At 37.7% G+C, this 20,816-nt stretch overlaps 1 protein-coding gene across 3 annotated transcripts in view; it reads left to right on the top strand.

Annotated features, from left to right (window-relative positions):
* The window catches only part of CCSER1 (coiled-coil serine rich protein 1), a 704,856-nt gene that overhangs the window by 163,396 nt on the left and 520,644 nt on the right, over positions 1-20,816 (top strand). For all 3 annotated transcript variants that reach the window (XM_086746418.1, XM_086746420.1, XM_086746419.1), the window contains one exon: positions 12,964-13,084. In XM_086746418.1, coding sequence (XP_086602544.1) covers positions 12,964-13,084 — 121 coding nt within the window. The remainder of the gene's footprint in view (positions 1-12,963; positions 13,085-20,816) is intronic.

Raw genomic sequence — 20,816 nt, 5'->3', positions numbered from 1 at the left:
TCACTAGAGAGAGAAGTAAATTACCTTCTTATACACAGTAGCTTAAAGAACTAGATGGAAGGAGGTTCCAGAATTGGTGGTCGTGCACTCCAAAATGCAAGTAAATCTCTGCGTACTGAGGATCACATTAGTCACCCTCTCTTTGAAGAGACAAGGATAACCTTTGCGCCCTAGTGTCTAGAGTATTCTTGAAGTTAGTGGGACTCCTTCCAGTGAGTGCTAGGATTTTAAATTAGGTTGCGGAGGTGACAGCTGTTGACATTTGGATGAGAATGGAGCAGTGCCATTATGTGCGCTACATTTTAGAAACTTGGGAGCTAATTTATCCAGCCTCGCTATGTAGGTTGCAAGTTTTCTAGAGTGTGGATTTCTGTGTGCGTGTGATGTTTGTGTATGCCATCCTTTAGGATATGTAGTAAAGGGGAGTATTTTCCCTTGGAAACAAGCGGTAGACACTGATGGACACAGGTGATTTTATATAAGGTCAGATTCCCTGGTATTTAGTTGTAGGTAGAATATGGCTCCAGAATCACTGTGGATTAGAAAAAAAGTAGTTTATCTTCATTTTTAGGTACCTCTAGAAATCTGGTCCATTTGCACTCCACTAACTTTCAGAAGGATCTGTTGTACTTGACTGCTTCCTTGCATGCCTCTGGCGTGACATCTGAAGTAAAGAGAGACGTTTTCTCAAGGGAAGATGAAACGTGGGGCTGTGAGTGTGTTCTCACTGTTTAAATAGTCATTAGGCCAGATTCTGCTGGATTCACAGATGCACAACCAGTCTTCCGTATTTGTGGACACTGATCATCTGCTTTGACAAATGCTGTAATGTGAGAATTGAGCTTTCATTTTTTTACTTATAATTAACTAGTTCACCTTGGGTTCAGTAATCCTGAGGCTGATAAATCCGAAGAAAGCTCCAGGTGAACTTGGCCATTTACTTTTTATCTTCAGCTGGAGAGTTGTCCTATGAAAATCAGTAATGTGTGTTTTACTCCTGTTTCCTGTGCATCTCCTGCTGTTTGAGAACATAATGGCTTTTTCTCTGGAAAAGGTTTTTGAGTCATCTTCCTGCCAGCACCTATAGATTTTCCCTGTATTCTCTTCTATATTCATAAAATTTATAGCCTAGATTGTAACTTGGTGGAGTGCGAGAGAAAGGGCACGTAGTTCTTTGCTACTGGGGGAGATAAGGCACAAAAAGATTCAGTGCAGTTCCAAATGATGCTTTAAATAAAACGTCATCCTTCCCCTCCAAAAAACATTTACAATATTTCATCAAATAAAACCAACAGTATCAATAACTGTGCCATCGCTCAGCATTTGCAATTTTCATACTAACATTACCAGTGTACAGTATTGCCTTTAGTTTAAAAGGTGCAGTGAATCTACCTGACCACTAAGCGGCACTCTTTCCTTTTTAGAGCCAGAAGCAGAGGAAAGGTGCTTAAATCAAGGTAAAGGGATAATATGCAAATATATATTTTCTTAATGTCTGGTCTCCAAATTGTTGGTTGCCGATAAAAGAAAAGTGACTTATTTATTCATTCTTTGCTTTGCAGTTGTTATGACTGGTAGAATCTGAACAGATTCTGATGAATTTGTAATGGACTGGGTTTAGGTGCTGCATTGGTTTGTGGGTTTATGTTGCTGTGTTCTGTGAAGAACTTCATGTGTAACATGAAACAAGAGGAGAAGCAACTACATTTCTTTGCAAGTTAGGCTTTTGTTTGATTTGTGTTAGGAATTTGAATGACTCCTCATTGATAAGTTTTCTGATGTTTAACAAGGTTAGAGCATATCTACTGCAGGCCTGGATGGAGACCACTAAGCTCTGGCTATTCTCCTTCCAGTATTAGTCTATCTACATGATGCTTAATTCTCCTGTGCTGACCTGCTGTGAAGATTTTCAGACATATTTAAGTATGCGTGCCAAGCACATGGTCAGTTAACAGACATCTGCAGAGTTATGGCCTATGGAGAGGAAAATATTTTTGGAGGAAATTAAGACCATGTAGTTTTATATCTAATTTTCTGATACATGATTTTTCTTTCACTCTGTTGAGCTCTGTGGGGCTGCAATGTAAATGTCAGTATCAGATTTGAAAATTACAGGAAGAGGAAAATGATTTAGACAAATTTCCAAAGGAAAATAGCCTCTAAAATACCTCCATACATGCTAATGTTATTTTGCTTGCTCATATAATTAAAAAAATGGGTTTACAGGTCAATAACTGAAGCATCTATGTCACACCATTGTAGTGTGACCTTGAGCAATCAACTTTTGTGACTTTCACAGTTGGATAGGGGCCTGATTGATAAAGTCTGGTCTCCTAAATAGCAAAGTGATTATACCTTGCATAGTTATGCTTGTAATGAATCTTAAAGTGTATACTTGACTAGCACACATCTTTCAGAAAGGTATTGGTCTTAATTTTAAACATATCTAAAGACAAACAGCCAGCAATTTTGTATTTGGTTTCCCCCCCCCCCACTATTTTAATTGCTCTTAAAGCTACATTTTGACTGGTTGTATCTTTCTCTGCTTGTTTAGGGAGGTCTGGGATTTTCTCCCATACAGGATCACATATAGTATAATGAGTGCACCCTTCAGTCATCCTTTTGAGGAGCTGAGGTGGTAACCGAGTTGAGCCTGGATTCAGTGACTGCAGAGTCAACAACTTCCTATTTGTACAGCCAAGGCTTGTGTTGGACGTTTTTGCAGAGGCAGCACACTGAGAGGCTGGTTTGCTGTGGACCAAAATTCTACTTCAGTCATGTAGTGATAGTCTGCATTCTTTGTTTCTAGGGGTATAATCCTGTATTGGGCTACATTCAAACACATTATTAGAATAATCCAGTTTAACGGCTCTTCAAGACCACTAAGCTTGCCTGACCTGCCTGTCATTTTGACCTTGACCCTTTCTTACAAGCATAATCTATTCCTATTTCAATTTGACTTTAAAGTAAAATACATTGCCCTCAAAACTTGTTTATATTTCAAGCCTTAGTGATTTTTTAGAATATCTGAGACTTTTAGAGGAAGTGTGAAAAGGCATCAATGTAATGATTATTGTTTTATTGCTTTTCAGACAGATGCATATATTTTTGCTTGGCTTATGTTTTATTTGCAACAGAGATGTTTGGCTAGCAGTCTGTACTTCTGAAAATCAATTGGAAAAATTATGCTGTTGTTTTGACCGTTAACTGGAAGAACTCAGCAGATCACTTATGCACCTAGCAGACCTCTACCCTGGCCTGTGATATAGAACTTATGGAAGAACCACAACATGTACCTGTGCCACATGCCAGATCAGATAACCAAAACAGTTTCATTTGGCCTTGAAGTCTAGTAAATTATATGTGATAAATACAAAGCATAGCAAAATGTGCAGGCTATGTAAATGGGCAGAATTTTAAAAGTGCAGGCATGACAAACACTTAGACAGTCATAGTCTGTTTCCCAGTTTTCACTGTAGCACAGGAGGCTTTGTACCGTCCTCTTTCCACAACTGTCGCTGACCTTTCTTGTCACCTAGCTTACTTGTGAACACTATTTTCCTGATACTGTACGAAACGCCCTGTAAGCAGCCTAGAAAATTCTTATTCTGGTTGTCTTCTGGAGTCCGTCTTTTACTTACTGTCACAACATACCAGTGAAGTGCCTTCACTTTCCAATCCTGCAAACAGACAAGTACTCTTCCTTCAGACACAGGTTTACCTGGTACCTAGCCATAGATGCCCACAGGAAGAAGGTGTCGTGTATTCTGTCTCATCCCAAGATTTAACCTGATGTTCCTTACAGCCTCTCCATCCCCCCTCTTGTTATAGTTGGAGGTGTATCAGATGATCATAATGGTACTACCTTGTCCCTTTGCTGCTGGAGTACTGAGTGACAAGACTGTGGCAGATGTTCTACCCACTTTCCTCATTTCTCCACTGCTTTGTGGTTACGCTGGAGCAGTCAGCTGGAGTAGTAGCCAGCTGTTTGCTTATGCATGCTCACGTGCAAGATTGCTAAGTGACTGCAGAGAGATTTGAGTTGAATTTGCTTTCCCATAGGATCTTAGCCCAGGAAAGGTCCGTAAACACTCCAGACAGAGTCTGAAGACTAAAGTGGAATTGACTTTCCTCAATATGTGTTTATTTTGATTTTCTGAAGAGATTGATTTTGTTTGGTATATGTTGTTGTTAGATTTATTAAATAGTATCAGAAAACTGATTTTAAACAATTTTGACAATTTTAGCCCTAAGAAAAAATGAAACGTTAATACTAGTTAAGTGCATAGTGATCTTGAAGTTTATCAAGGGAGATGTGCAAATATTGGAGTTACTAACTAAGCAAGGTTCCAAAGTCGGGGCAATTTTAATCACTAAACAAAAACAATGACAGCAAAATTCCCTCAAGAGTGGTTGGTTGTCTGGGTTTTTTTTTTTTTTATTATTTTTTTTTTTTTAGAAAAGGAAACCACCCATCTTAGAGGGCAAGGATGTGAAATATATTGTTTACATTTTGTAATAAATTTGGAAGATATATTCCCTGAGAAAAGAGGAGGAGGGCTTTTTTTTGTTATGGATCTTCTAATCATTTCAATGTGCGGTGTAAATTTCTAATACATGGTGTATGAGTGACTTCTGTGAAAGAAGGAATGAGTCAGGAATAGCTATGACAAATGTGCTGCTGTGTGGACTGCTCACTGGGTTGCTTGTCACTGAGGCTGACAAAGGCTGTCATTCTGCAACTGAGAAGACATACAGCTCTACTGGCAGCTGTACCTCATACTCCTGCTAGTGGGTGCCAATACGGTTATAATAGAAAGCCAAATAGCCTTGTACTCTTGCAAAACAAAAATACCTCACGTAATTTTCCTAGCAAGGTTTTTTTTTTTTTTTTGTTAGAAACTGCAGGGAGAGTTGATGTGATTTTCTTTAATAATTTCTCTTGGGAAAGTGTGCCTTTGGAGATTTATCTGTGTATTAATTGTTTAAATTAATTTCTTGTGACTACAGCCATTCAATACAAACAGCAATAAATTAATCTTGCTTGCTTGTCAGTCTTTATTTCAGCTAGGCCAAGAATAATAGTTGAAGCTAACAGACTATGCCTCTGAAAACGCTTGCTATTGAGTTTTGACAGTTTAACTTGTGGTGAATGACAGCCGAGGACATTGTTTTTAGAGTAGTCATTCCTTCAGGGGCTTGTATTGTGACTGTGGAAATGCCCTCCAGGTGTTTTTATATTTCTCCTTTTAGGATGCCAATGTCACAGTCGCTCCTGTTTCTCTCCTTTTCTTGAAGGCATCACATAGTTTAAATAGAAACCCAAACGTGATCAAAAACAGAACTAAAACTATTATTCTTCTCTTGGCTGAAAAGGGAACTTGGAGGCACCTGGCTCTTGTGGCTGGTGAAATCCCTGTGGGGATTTTCTCCATGTCCTTTAGGAGGAGAGATGAGGGTTTCCCAGTTTCTGGCACCTTATGGCTATTGCCAGGGAGTGGCTTTATCCTTTCACCTGAAATTGGCACTTTCAGTAGTATCTTTTCCATTCTTACTGGAAAAGCGAAGGTTTTGGCTATTCTATTTTCTTCTGTCTCCTGAGGCTGTGGTGTTTTTCTTTCTTATTTCCCAGTGAGAGCTCCTGCAGGCAGCCTTGCATCACACTTTGTGGTTCCATTGGTAAGTCAGGACGGCCAAGGGGTGCGAGAGCTTGGGCATGCGTATAGGCCAAGAGCAGCAGATGTGCTACTGGCAGAAGAGGTCTGAGTGAACCTTTGTTTCATGAACCTACCTGCAGCTGTTTTCTATAGTGAATTAATTTAACCAGTTACCTTCAAAGCCTCCTTGTGAATGAACCAATGCACTTATTTGGACCATGTGGTGATTATTACCGTACCTCTTAGACTGAATGATTAAGCCTCCACGTTTTATTCTAGTGGATATCCATGTCATTCAATTATGAGACTTCCTGAAATTTGTCAGAATTAGACATGACTGTTGGGGCTCAGATCATTAGTTTTTCATCACAACCTTTTCCTCACCTATGCACATGGGTTTTGTTCATGTCCATGTCACAAAACAAGACAGACTACAGTGGTAAAAATATAAGCCTGTGACATCACCCTGACTGATAGTGTTGCCAAAAGCTAATGAAAGTTAGTTGTCCTAATGTTAACACTAAAACAATGCTTTTTGATACTGAGAAGCCATACCTACCTACTGGATATAGAATATGCTTTTATTTTTTAAGGTTATTTCAATTTCTTTGTAGGCTGTTTGGAATAATATTTACTTTAAGTAGTTAAGTGAGTAAGAAAGTATTTTAGAAGCAGCCTCAGGCATAAATAGACATCCTTAGAATGTTTTAGGTGTACAGTAGTTACAGCTGAAAAGCTAACCTACTGAATTTTCCGTAATGCAATTGTAGTTTCTCCTGGTGTTGCTAGAGTGATCCATCACTGCAGGAACTGCAACGAGGAGTGGTTGTTTGTGGAGAGATTAGCAGGATGGTCAGAGATGTGGAACAGATTTCGTACAGGAATAAATGCAGATTCTGCAGCCTGTAAGGGAGATGACTGGCGAAAGAAGTCTGCAAAATCCTGAGTGGAAATTGAAGGGGGAATTGTGCGTTGTCTTTTCCAATACTAAAATTGAGGGAGTCAACTGAAACTAGTCGGTAGGAAATTTAAAATGAACTACTAGAAATATTTATTCACACAACCTATAGTTCAGCTTTGTACTCTATAGGATGTGGATGCTACAAGTTTGTGCAAGCACAGAAGTAACTGACAAATTCATAAAATCTGTGAGGGATTAGTAAATACACAGTCCCTCTATTTAAGTGAGTTTGCAGTTGTTGTAAACTGGAGGAGGATGCTTGAGAAGATTAAACAGTAGTTAAAGTTCTACCCTCTCCTTCTGAGAGAGACCAAACTACAGTTGTTCTAAGTGGGCCACCAGTGTCGTCATTTTCTAGGTGATTATTTTGTGAATGTGTTTCCATCACTTACCATCTCGGTGGGGTCCTTGGGCGGCCAGGGCATACCCTTCCATTCAGTGTCAACACTTATGGCAGCATTCCATGAAACGTTAACACTAAAAGAAGCAGCATTTGCTGGTTCCTGGAGTTTAATTTCTTATACATAGAGTACAAGTCAGTAGGCCCAAATTTTACGTGTGGCTATTACCACATTATCACGGTGGCTTGTAATAACAAACAGACTTAGGATGCAAAGGCAAGGGTACAGATAGCCAGTACAGAGCTGCTGGTGTGTTAGAAGAGGTCCCTGGCTCCTGCTTGTTGCCAGGTTTTGTACCCTTCAGCACTGGGTGCCAGGGTGGATAGCACGAAGCAGATATGTGTGTGCAGCCTTCGTGACTACTACAAAACATCCAGGAAAGGTAAGAACCTGATAGAAAGTAGCTCATTTGCCTTCAATGGGCCTGTAATTGTTGCTCTTACAGAATTTCTGATTGTGACTATGCTGTGTTTAAGAATTGGACCTGTGGTTTTATTGTAGAATTATTCCAGCAAACCCTTTGGGGACTGTGAGCATATAGTCTCATTCTCTTAAGTATTCATTTGGCCAATATTGTGAAACGTAGCTGTTTCTAAGGGACAAGAGGCCCTAGAATAACTGGTGAACAAATAATAAAATAGAGATCCATTTAATTTCCTTTTCTTCCCCGAGAGCGTCATCCAATCTAGAATCAAGCAGCAGGAAAATTAGGCTTATTTTTGTTTTTTAATATTAGGCTTTTTTTTTTTTTTAAAGTAGATGAGCAAAAACATTTTTCACCTGAAGTACCTTGACCTTATGTGTTGCTTTAAAGAGACTGAAAATCTCCTTGGGTTTTAGGATTTAATAACAAGGTATCAAAAGATTTCTTGTATTTTAGGGGCTGAAGAAGAGGATATGGAACTGGAATCATACTCTTGGTTTTGCTGAAGTGTTCCATGCAGGTGATGTTTGAAGTTGACAAAGATAAAAGTCTAAACAGTGGTTATTTTTTGAGCCCACTGAATGGACCAAGAATACGAGAGGGCACATCTGTGCAGTAAGGAAGGGATAAGCATGGTGATTAACCACAGTTTTACTGGAGATACTAGAATCAGAAGACTAGATTTTCAAGATTCTATCTTGAAAACTATCTCTAGTGTCAGCAGCTTTCCTGCAAAACCAGCTTGAGTTACATGTTCTAAATGCTCCTTTTTCTTTCCTCAAGTCTTGTCCTCAAAATTAGTTTACTCTGAAATTTACAGTAGATTCTCTCTTCCTTTATGTTTGTGTATTTATTTATTTTTTTTTTGTGGGGTGGTTTTTTTTTTTTAAAGAAAATCTTTGTCTCGCATGTAACAGTTCCTCATCCTCCTGTTTTTGCCTTAATTGAAGAACCTGCTTATATGTTGCATATCTTGCAGCTCTTCCTTGTAATTTGTTCAGCGTGCCTCAAGAGGGTGACTTGTTTCCTGAGCCTTCTCATGGCAGAGCCGCATTTAGGAAACAGTGTGCCAAAATGTGAATGTCTACACTGAGAATTGGTGCTCTGAAGTAATTCAAACATATCTTCTGACCTTCAGTAGTAAAAGAAATGTGCAATTGGATACTTGAGATCCAGACATTGCTCCCCCATGTTTCCGCCCCTGTCTCCTCCAGTGGCAGCTGCCGGATATTTCAGAGCAAAGTATTTAAACCTTCCATACTCCTGGCTTGTTGTCTAGTTTTTTTTACCAAAGCAGAAGTTTTTTGTTATAAAACAGCATTGGTTTCTAGACTTAATCTGTCTTTTAAATGATGAGAGCTGATTATTTGAAAGTTTATAGGCACAAGTGTCAATAATTTGGATTGTTAGAATAAATGCCCAGCTTTAAATCCAGAAATACTTCACTGTTTTTGTCTCCTTGTGTCATGAATCCTTTATGCTTCATTGCACACTGCATATGAACATTTCCCTTCTGTTTTCTCTAAGCAGGTAGTACTTGCTGCTAATTTCATCTAACTGTCACTTGCATCTTGTGTTAAGGGAGACATTTTTTTTTTGACAGTAAGTAGTGATAACCAGATTTTTTGTCTTCTATTAAATAAAGAAGGGAAATAAATGTGTACAATTAACAATGTTTGAAATAGACACTGTAAATGACACCCCTAGAGCTTAAAAATGTTTTTGTTCTCCAGAGAGATACATTATATTCAGTAGCTGTTGAAGACTTCCTGCTATTTAAGGAATTAAAAAAAAATTTCACTGATTGGTTCAAAGTAGAAGAAAAGGTTTAATTAGTCATTCCTCATTGTTCTGGAAAGAAACAGCAAAGGGAAAAAAAACCCCACCTAATATTTTTGTCCTCCAGACACAGAGATCTGTTTTGATAGCGAATGATGTTCTGGGACTGCTTAAACCAACCAGGGTAAATCCAAGCCAGCACACCTAGTGATAAATATATGGGATACTTTGAAAACACTTGGCAGTGGAAGAAAACAAACTGTATGCATCATTAAAGTATAAATTGAAGAACTGGATGACGAATTATGCAACTTCAAAAGCAGTACAGATCTTTTATAATAGTATTATATGAAGTAAGACTGTTTTCTCTTTTTGTAGAGTTGTCCTTTATATGACTTGTAGTTGGCATGTAGTGTCTTTTATTTCACTAAGAAAATATGTTTCTTTAATGATAATACATAGTAAAGATGTTCCTCCAGTTGTATTATTTCACTGCCATTATTAGCTGGTTCACGTAATTGTTGAATTGTGAATAAAGGAGACACAACTGTACTGAAAAATACCATCTCACTTGCATGCAAATAACTTTTTTCAGAAGGTATCCAGTGTATAACACATTCTGAGGTACTAAATATTAGTCTCTCAAATAAATTGCTACAGATACTATAAAATTAGCTGATTGTTGATTGATGTTGATTCCTTGAACAGCTTTTTTCTGCAGTTCTGGAGGTATGCAACAGCAAGTGTGATAATAAACCTCTGCCTACAATATATACCTAACATTTGTGTACCATTGAAAAAATGTAGCGTGTAGATGGGAAAATTTTCTTTACTGGTTTCTTTATTGGAGCGGTGGATATTGTGTACCATGACTTCAGCAAGGCTTTCAGCGCTGTCTCCTGTAAGATCCTCATAGACAAGCTGTTGATCTATGGGCTGGATGACCACCGAGTGAATTTCTAAACTTCTTACTGGCTGTGAAAGTGCAAGTTGGACACATGAGAGGATTTATGGTTAAAAGGGGTAATCCCTTAGTGTAATTGTTTGGTATTGTGAGGTTTGTAATATTTTGAGGATCTAAGAGATTTGGATTCATGAAGAGTATGGTATGTGGATGTCACTAATGGGTTTTTGAGGGAGTAATGTAAGCTGCTTGTACATAAAAAATGAAGGTGTAGAAAAGAAGCTCCACTTAAGAGAAGTTTGAAGTGTAAAATGAAAGTCTCCTTAAGTAAAACAGTGCCCATCCCCATCAATGTTAAAGTTGAGAGTCCACATTTAAGCACATAAAAGGGGATTATACAACTCCTCTATAGCATTAATTATTTAAACAAAAGCAGTTTCACAGTTTTAATAATTTGTGACATTTCTGTAAAGGGTAGGAGACTGGCATTGTTGTCTTTGTTACTTGTAATTTTGTATTGTATCTTGCTTTGTAATTGCCCTGGTAGACTGGGTCATGCAGGGAAAATCCTACCCTGAGATGCTTTCATAGTCACCAGCTGTTTTACACGTTCTAAAGTAATAACTAGATACTCAAGTGGTACCACAGGTCTTTTAAAGAAAAACACATTTTTGCTTTGTCCTTTACTCTCCCATTTTTATTGAGGTTTCAGGTTAAAATTCAGGTACTGAATATCAATAATGGCCTTTGACAAACCTGTCTTTTTGTAGTTCTTTGACTGTAAATCAAGAGTCAAATAGACGTAAATGTTCTTATTTGCACATATTCAGTCACTGTTGTAATGAGAAGATACTGCTTTGTACGTTACTTGTTGCCTACCAAATAGCACCTTGCTAGCAGATGGTCTGCTGGCTGCACATAACATAGTAGAATAAAAATCGCCTTGCAATCTTTTTTTCTTATGTAGTCTCTCTAGTTTAATGTATTTTGCATTAGTCCCCTCCTTAATTTGTTATGCATGAAGCTATAATGTGTATTCTACTTGTGTACCTATAGGCAATATAGTGAGTTCTCTTTGGGTATGACCATGTCTTGGAGATGGGTGTCTGTGATAATAATAAAGTTTTGAGCAGCTCTGAGTTTGCTATGATAGTAATAACATTTTGAGTATGCATTAAACGTAATTACATGTACTCCACAGAAATATTTTCTTCCTGCTAGAATCTGCCTGTGCTCCGGCCGTTTGCGCTGCTTGCTGAATGGCTCAGAATTCCTCTGAAAACCAAGACCTTTGCACTTTTGTGACCTTTCTAGAAATATCCAACCCTGTTCTGACGTGTTCCTTAAAATCTACTCTCTAGTTGCCTTAAAGCATCAGTTATCATTGCAGATGTTTGTTGGGCATGCAGTGTATCTTGATGTGTGCTGAATTCATGCTGAATATGATTTGAGTGCTCAGAGTAAAACACGACAGTTTTTTCTTGACCCAGTCCAGGCAGTATAGATGAAGTTTTACTCCAGTTTTACACCTCTTGTAAGAGGAGCACACATTATGCAAAAGGTATGTTGTCTGTGGGCAGTAAGAAGGAGGCACTTTATTGTGGAGGATGGAATGTAGGTAAGTCATCAGAAACAGCTTTTCCATTGATAAATAGATGCCACAGTTCAATATTCCCACCTGTCACAATCTTGCATAAATGTATGTACTTGTAAAGTAGGTTCTTTCTGACACTGAATTGCTGAGAATTTGTGGCTGTCATCCTTGTTTTACAGCCTATATTATCGGCTGTGTATGTGCACATGTACACTCCACAAAGTAGTTCTGTATGTTATACGTTAAAATACTGTGTGACTCTCTGGTTAAAAGATAGGTCGCCACATTTCTTCTTCTTTCTCTATGATGCATAGTGGTACCGTGATTGTATAATATAAGAAGCTGCTGTGCTTTGTTCAGTGCGACAAACTCGATTCCAACTTTTATTTCACTCATAAAGGTACACCTTGGCTCTAAAGGAAATCTGTACCTTCAGAATAAGTAGAAGTGAGCGGTGACTGCTTAAGTGCTAAATTACTAGTAAAACTTGCAATTTAAAATATGTTTATACATATTCTAAAGGATATGTATAAATTTTAACAAATACAGCCGTCTGTTTGGAGGTTGGGTGCTTTTGGGTAATCATTTATTAGTGCTAATTGAGCCAGATGCTCATTTGAAATACATGATAATTCTTCTAACTCATGTAAGTCATATTATCCAGCACAGCAATACATAGATAATTTGTATTAATGGAAAGCATAAATCACTATATCAGATACCACTCCTAGACCATTTGGATTTGGCCTTTCTGGATTAAAGTCAAACGTAACGGTTGAAGACAAAAAATCATCACTCAGATTTTCTCCAATCTTATTTTCTTACAAAGTCTGAAGTTCTTGAAGATGAGCAGTTTGTCTGAAGATTTACATAATTTCCACTCTCATTTTCAGTTGCTGATGAAAACAAAAAAGTAGTGCATCATATTCTGTAGAGTGTGTTTCATTTGTAGTCTTTTTAGGACTCAGACACACCAGTGAGCTAGAGCGGACTGACATTGTGCAAGGTAAAACCTAGTGAGTGATGATGGCAGTATCAGTCTATGGCAAAAAAGAAGTGCCAATCCAGCACTTTAGGAGATGTGAAAAACAGTGACATTTTCATTGCAGATGACCAAAGTGAAGTCTGATTAATCATTTGCGTTTTTATTTTTCACAGTATGACTTGATTATTTATTTTTCTTCAAACTTTTAAATACGAACTGAGTTCACTCTTTAACACTGAAATTTTCTTGTATTTGCAGTTTGCCGGGAAGACTCATACCAGTCAATAGTCTCGTGTGCTGCTGTAGTACTTACCCCTGTAGAACCGACAGTGGATACAAGGAAAAAGGAACAGACAGTAATGCCTGATGTGTCTAAACAGTGAGTTATTCAAATAACATGATCTTTTGTAAGTGCAATTCAAACATCAGACCAAGTTCTTTCTTGGACATGCATATACACCTCCCTTCTGTTTCATTGGGCGTTTGTAAATGCAGAAATTGGCCTGAGGCTAAGCTGCTTCTTTTGTTCACTGGCCTACCTATTTTTCCAAGGCTTTTGGTAATGAGGTATATAGAGGGAATGGGCATTGATACTCTGAGAAATTGACTTTTTAACATCCTTAATAAGGTGATTCTTTTTGTTTAAATAGTCCTTTCGTTCTTGCACACTTTTTCAAGTCAGTAGTTGATTTTTAGAAAGAACATCATTCCTAAGTGATCTGCTTATCTGAGATATTTCCGTATTTTTCAGTGACTGTTTACTGCTGTGATATGAGATATGATGGCATCTTCAAAAGTGTGGCAGTGGTCTTCCAAGGAAATTCTATTTAATTAAATAGACTGTAATTTGATATCTTGCATTGGATGAGAATCACAACCACAGCATGTGTAGTAACATTTGTCTTGTAATACCAGGCAGGATGGTTGTTTCTTAACGATTGAGTCCTTGGATAAAGAAAATAACTTTTTCCAGGGAAATGAAGTAAACATAATGGTAATGCTTTATCACAACACAAACTTTAGATCTAATTTTAGTCTTTCCTATCTGAATTCAAATATAAATAAATCAGCTGCCAGGACAAAGCAATGACATGAGGAATCCTCCCCTCCATTTCAAGTTCTTACAGGGGAGCATGGGAAAGGAGGCATGGCCCAGGGAACTGGATGTTATGCTTTAAAACAGTTCAGCTTAATATTCTCTGGCCAGATTGTCTGCTGAAAGCTCACACTACAAAGGGCAATGTGGAAAAAGAAACTTCTTAGGCACACCTATCTCTGACCAGACAATGTACTTCTGCTATGTGCTGTTCATAAGTGAAAACAGAAAACCATTGATGTGCTATTAGTGCTTGAAAAAAATATAGTGACATTCAGTTGCATCATTTTAAATTTATGAGGTTTGAAGTTAGGCAGGTGCTTTTGTACTTGATTTGATTGGTGTCTTTGGATATTTGTCTACCTTGTAGTTCAGAGTAGTGATGGCAACACATAGCCCTCTGAGCTGGTTTGTGCATTTCTACTTCAGCTGCCATCACATTTCTGATTTTTATTTTTTAAAAGATATTATTTGCTGTTACATTGTTTTTAGAGCTACAGATCTTGTTATGTAATGAAGCAGATGCAGTAATTTGCTAACTGTTTTCTATGTCAGAAATATTTTCCTGAGCTTTAGGGGATATTTCCAGATGAAGATAAATGATAGGACAAGAGGTAATGGTTTTAAGCTAAAAGAGGGTAGATTAAGCCTAGATGTAAGGAAGAGATTTTTTTTTTTATGGTCAGGGTGGTGGAACACTGGAACAGGTTGCCCAGAGAGGTGGTGGATGCCCCATCCCTGGAAATATTCAAGGCCAGGTTGGACGGGACTCTGAGCAACCTGATTTAGTGGAAGATGTCCCTGCTCCTTGCAGGGGGGTTGGATTATATGACCTTTGAAGGTCTCTTCCAACCCAAACTATGCTATGATTCTGTTCTATGATTCTAAATTTTACATCAGTTTTTCAGACTCTTAAGAATCAAGTCAGATTTTTCTTCTGGTAAATGCATGAATGGACCTGTGTAGAGTTTCTTCAATAATCTTCTGTGCCAAAGCTGTTTAACGGTACTTACCAGCGCAAGATTCTTATGCATGAGTTCAACTTCAGATACATGAGAAGGCTGCTTGGAGTCACAGTGGCTAGCTGAGTGCTTACTGATGGCAAACAGCGTGGTAGGTGGAAGCATTATTGCTTTAATGCTGTTCTGTAGTGTGCTGTTTAGTGCAGATACTCAGTGTAACATCTAGAAAGGTTTAGGTGCATATGTATCCTATATCTGCTAGCTGCAGTTAAGTATATTCCAAAATTTAGGAGGCTTTTTTCGTCTCTGAGATCTTAAAGTTGTAAGAATGTAATTGTTACATCTGAAGACACTGGTAATCCTTTTTAACTCTTGCTGCTTTGCCTAATTCCTTTCAAAAGGAGTTAAAACCAAGCTGATTATATATTACTTTTCACTTATTTCAGTTACAGATCTTCTTTTCCTTTTTCTCTCTCTCTTTTAAAAAATGTTTTCATAAATCTCAGGGAAGATACTTTTTCCCTTAGAGCTACAGCATTGTTATTTCACCTCTGTAATTTTTTGTGCTCCTTAGTGGTGACATGAAGTGTGGTCTCTAACGCAGCCAGGTTGTCAGGCAGTCGTACCCCACTCTAAGATTTGAGTCTGCTTTGACTGTTCATTCAATAAGACATGTTTCAGTAATGTGAAAAATGAATGTTTTCGGACTCTTTTGGACAACCTGATAAAAGATGATGGAACTGTTTCATTTTCCTGGATAACTGAGATGATGCACTATGAAAGCATGTGTCCTTGCTTGGGTAATACGGAGAGTAGAGAGATGCCCAATGTTGCTCTGGAACGACATTGCTTTAAAAGCTATGGTTCCAGCTCAGCTGAGAAACAAGATGAGAAACATCAGCTGAATTACAGTATACTTTCCACCATAAATGTTAGTGATACGTAAGAGGTAGAGGAGGGTAGAATTTATATGCACGCATGCACACGTGAGTTGAGGTCCCATGCATCCCTTCCATGAACTACTTCCTCTGCTTGGTTGAACCGTAGCTGCTCCTAGCACCCCTGAAGAACATAGCTGTCCCTCCTCCCTGCTGCTCATGCTCCTTGCGGGACCCTGCAGCCCCCTACTTGATGGTTCTCTGCTGGTGGATGGATGTGGCACTTTCTCTGTGTCGATTTAAGGGTGCCTGTAGATTCATGTGTCTCACATGACAGGAAATTTTGGTGTCCTGTCTTCTCACACCTGTGGAAACGAGTCATGAGTGCTGCCTGTCTCTCAGTGGACAGAACAGACACAGGTATTACTGGTGAAGAGCATAACCTACTTTTCATGTGACAGGCCACCTGCAAAGGCTGGAAATTCAGTAGACGTGTCTAGGAAGGTAATTTCCAAAGTACATTAGGATGTTTGATTTACTTCAGACTCTAGTGAACAGGTGGGTTTTGCATGTTAGACGTACCTCTACCTAACTGGGATGTATAAAAGTTCTGAAAACTGAATGTATCTTAATAATAGATGTCAATTTCCTTTGATAAAGTTATGCTTAGTGAAACAAAAGCGATTTTGTTTTTGAAAAAGAAAACATTTATTTGAAAAATATTTTCTGCTTGACTTTTGAGTCTTTAATCTTTGTACTTTGTACATAAAAATATGTAACTGGCTATCACTATGCAAAAAATGAATAAAAACTCAAAACAATCAGGGTAACAAACAACAAATTAACTCTACGTTTAAAAGGCACTACTAAGCTGTTACATTAGATTAAAAACTCTTTTTTAATTATCCTGATTCCCTGTCCCTCTGCAATAAAACAGAGAAAAAACAAACCATAGCCCATGGCCATAACCATCCACGGTCTCCTTGTACATCCTGTATTGCTTTTTGCACATAATGGGAAAATGAGTTATTTTGCTGTACTCATGTCTTCTCAGAAATGGAAAGCATTTCAGAAAATAGGAAAAATATAATATTTACGTTTCTTTTATTGTCTGCTGTTCCCTAACCCTAACTAGCTGGAACTCCTGCCTGACATTGTCTCTTGTCTAGGCTGCTCAAAATGATAACCTCTTTCCGCTTTGAGGAAAAACAAAACAATAAACCTGACTCTGATGTTTCTGGCTTTTTTTTTTTTCTCTGTGTCTGGCCACTGCCAAAATGAGAATGTTTGTTTTTCTACAAACAATTATAAAATAAATAACAGTTGTGCGAAGGAAATACAATTGCACTGCGAAGCGAATATGGAAGAAACTTTGTATCTGGTTATAGGATGGGAGCATCATCAGTTTTCACGTTCCTTCTTAATCATAGCAAGCAGCAATTTATAGGAAGGATTGACAGGAAAACAATCTGTGTAAGCAATTGTTTTCAACCAAAGGATTAAGAAGTTCTATACAGCTTAATTTGATCTTTAGTTGCAAATGTTGAATAAGCTCTTTCTGAGAGCCAGTAATTGTAATTACAGCACTTAATATTTTCAATATTTCATAATTCAAGTCCTGTCTTTTCTTGTGTGATGGTGGATAATGCAGGAGGCAGGGGAATGATGGCAATTGTCCTATGGAGGAAAGGTGTTATGAAGACTTTATCTATAGCCCTGCCAAGAAAGCTCCAATCCTCTGCGGATACGGTCATTGTTTGGAAAGCTTTCTCTTCCCTCTGAGAAGAGACTTGGTTTCTAACGGACAATCAAGCATAGGTGTTTCAATCATTGGCCTTAAAGTACTACTGATGTGACTGAATTTAATGGCATTTCATGAAAAAATACAGGGACGGAATGGTGAGCAAGGTGCTTAATGATGCCACTTTGAATCAAAGCATGGAGGATCAAGAACACTACAGCATTTCCAAGTTGAGATAATTGTAATTTCAAATTATGACTAATGCATTGTATCATTGTGTAGCTAATCTTTTTAATAAAAGAAAATTCAGGAAATAAAAATGTGTAGAAATAACACAGCTTTGCTGAAAAGTGGTATGTCTGAGCTCCAAATGGTGAGAATTTATGTAGAACTTTTGGAGTCAGAATAATTATTGTAATTTAAATTGGCAGACAGTATGACCAAAGCTGACTTAAAGCATTGGACTCTACAAACAAAGGACAATGCAATTATAGTCATCTGGAATATAATTTTCCCCTACTTCAGCAGCAAGCAATGGACAACATAATGGCATCAATGACTACAATTTCTTAACTAGACCTGAAGTCATTGTAATAAAAACATTGACACCAAATCACATTAAATTTGGAAAATGGCTCTGTCTTAGCCTGAAGAATCAATAATTTGTTCCATTCACATCCCTAAACTTATATACCTTTATGATATCATAATGTCATCCTGGTTTTGGCCTTTACTCTAACAGGAATGTCCTTCAGAGTAAGATGTATCAGATCTGAGACAATTATTTTATTCCTAAATTAAATTAAAATCTAGTCATTGCCATGCATCTTTCTTTTTGTTTTCTGTGAATCATTATGTTCTCCGCTGGACATATCTGCGATTGTGGGAGCTTTAGTCGTTTGATTTGCTGACTTTCATGTCCAGAAGTTTGCCAAAAAGAAATACATTAAGATAAGTAATTTGGCAGTAATTACAGATCATATTTGAGAAGGTGCCAGTTGTCACTCAGCTAGATACATAAAGGAAGGTGCTTAAGATGTACTTGGTTCAAGAATGGAAATTCTGGCTTGTGTGTACTGTAGTGTCTAGAAGTGTCGACTTTATTTAAATTTAAATTTAAAGTAAGAGTCAAACCACCACTATCAACTGAATCCCAAAGTGGCAGCCTAAGACTCAGCAATGAAGAACTCTTATAAGCTAATGGCCTTGGAGTAATCATTGCAAAGTATTATTGACATACGCATTGTAATTAGAGCAATGAACTATAAGAGACAGTTATGACTGAACAGGACATTTGTTTGAATTTGAATTTTGTGCGGAGATATTTATTATGTGATGAAATGGGAATGATTACATATATATCAAGACTCCTTAACCTCTGGAGGAAGTCTGAGAGGAGATGTGGTTGCAGTAAGTACAATCTTGCCTAGTTCCTTCAAAAGGATGATTACTGTAGCCAATGCAGACAGAGATGGTTGAGAGGTTCTAGGAAGCTGAGCCACTGGAACAGGCTTAGGCAGCCAAACAGCAATTATTTTATCTGGACATCCATATCTCAAGAGTTGCTGTTCTGAATTGTAGCATTAGTCACTTACAGGGTTCGTTATTCTAATAAAATAATGGTGTTTTCCATTGTCCTAGTTGGCAGCTGCGTTTTGGGGCAGCACAATGAAAACAAATGTTGTGGTCTTACTGTCTGGTCTTTTTCCTCATTTCAAAAAATAAGGAAAGCCATTTTTATGATAGTCTAAGCATAAAGTTAGTTCATATGTACTTATTTTGAATAGTGGTTGTTAAATTTGTATTTCAGTAATCAATTATTGTAGCATACTGCAGCAATTGCGAAGGCAGTGTTGTTGTTGCCCTGTTTTGCCTAATGAGAATTTACAGTCGCTCTGAGACTTCAGAGAAGGAACATGCTTTTGAAGTACAGAACTGAGAGCTTTGGGAGAAAGCCCATTAAATTCAAATGGGGCGAAAGAGAGAAGTGCCAGCTGTGCCCATTTATTCCTTTTTCTTGTGTGCTAGTATGTCCAAAATCTTGAAAGGATACAGAAGTTATACTGATGTAAAATTGGGACAAAAATATTTGTTAAACTGGACTTCTTTGACTCAAGCTTGCAGAAAATTAAATGAAGTGCTTAGTCTTAGGTAGCCACTCCAGAACTAGAATTATACTTTCTGGTATGTAAAAGCATCGACTGTTGCTAAACCGTAGTTAAAGTTCTGTTTGAGCCACAGCCAGTGGTTGTATTTTATCATCTCATAAGGAAATTAAGGCAGGTTTGGGTCCATACTTCGGTGCAGCAGAAACGTCAGTTTGAGGTTGCTTTCTCTTAAGTGCTGAAGAGGTGGGGGGTGGTGGTCGGGAAGAGGGGACCAGGGGATAATTTGTTTTGTAATTTAGAAGTCTGTGGTGTTTGTATTAAAGTACAACCCCAGTTCTTACAAATTAGATTTCAAAGCATAATTGCAGATCAAATATAAAAATTAATCAACTATGTTATTACTTGTGAACAATTAAAGCATCGTAAAATGGAAAACAAGTATGAAGTAAATATGCTTGTACATGTAATGCTAGGATTGGAAAGTACTTAATTTGGTTAGACAAATGCATTGTAGATTAAAACTAGAAGAAACAGATCAAGTACATAGCAGAGATTAATTTGTTTCACTGTCACAGTAATTTAATAATAGCTCTGAAGCATAACAAAGAACAGCATTTCTTGACAATTTTTTACTGTCAGTGGAAGGTGGATGAAAAGAGGGATTTCAGGAAAAAAACTAGATAGATTTGCATTTATGTTTGTATGGTATAGATATTGGACTACGCTGTGCTATTTTATAGCTCATTGTACACTTCCAGTGAAAACATCAGATGTTCTTTTGAATCTGATCAGTGAAAAACGGTAGTGTTGTGATGGTGCTGTTATTGGTTTTAATGAGGGTTTTTCTAAACCGTGTATTTTGCAGAACATTCCTAAAAAAAAATCATCCTCTGCAGTGGCTGTATTAGAGTTAACTTTGTGATATTATGGTGTCTTAAACAGGAATACCGCTGGAGTTCAATCAGCGTACTGCTTAAAAAATATAGAAGGTGCTTCATGGTCCTTCATGTTGAGATATTACCTGCATCCTAGAGGGAATTAATTATGTGGAAAGGTATACATACCTGCATGCTATGTTTCACATACCAGCAGTGGCATTTCACTTTTTATTTTTTAAATGTGGAGAGATGCTCCAGAAGTATGTATAATCTAAATATTAGTATTTCTAAGAGCAAGAGTTGCTCTGTTTTGCACAGTAAAAAAGACAAATTAGAGGAAGGACAGAAATAATTTTAAGAACAGTCTCCTTACCCTCCCTTCCAGCTCCAGTTTGTTTTGTTCTTACTTATTTTTCCCTGGAGGTATCAAAGATGTAGAGGCAATATC

Source organism: Chlamydotis macqueenii, chromosome 4 (assembly GCF_036417535.1).
Source record: "Chlamydotis macqueenii isolate bChlMac1 chromosome 4, bChlMac1.mat, whole genome shotgun sequence".
NCBI classification, from domain to species: domain Eukaryota; kingdom Metazoa; phylum Chordata; class Aves; order Otidiformes; family Otididae; genus Chlamydotis; species Chlamydotis macqueenii.
The sequence above is the reverse complement of the archived record's forward strand: the minus strand, read 5'-3'. Positions and strand labels throughout refer to the sequence as shown.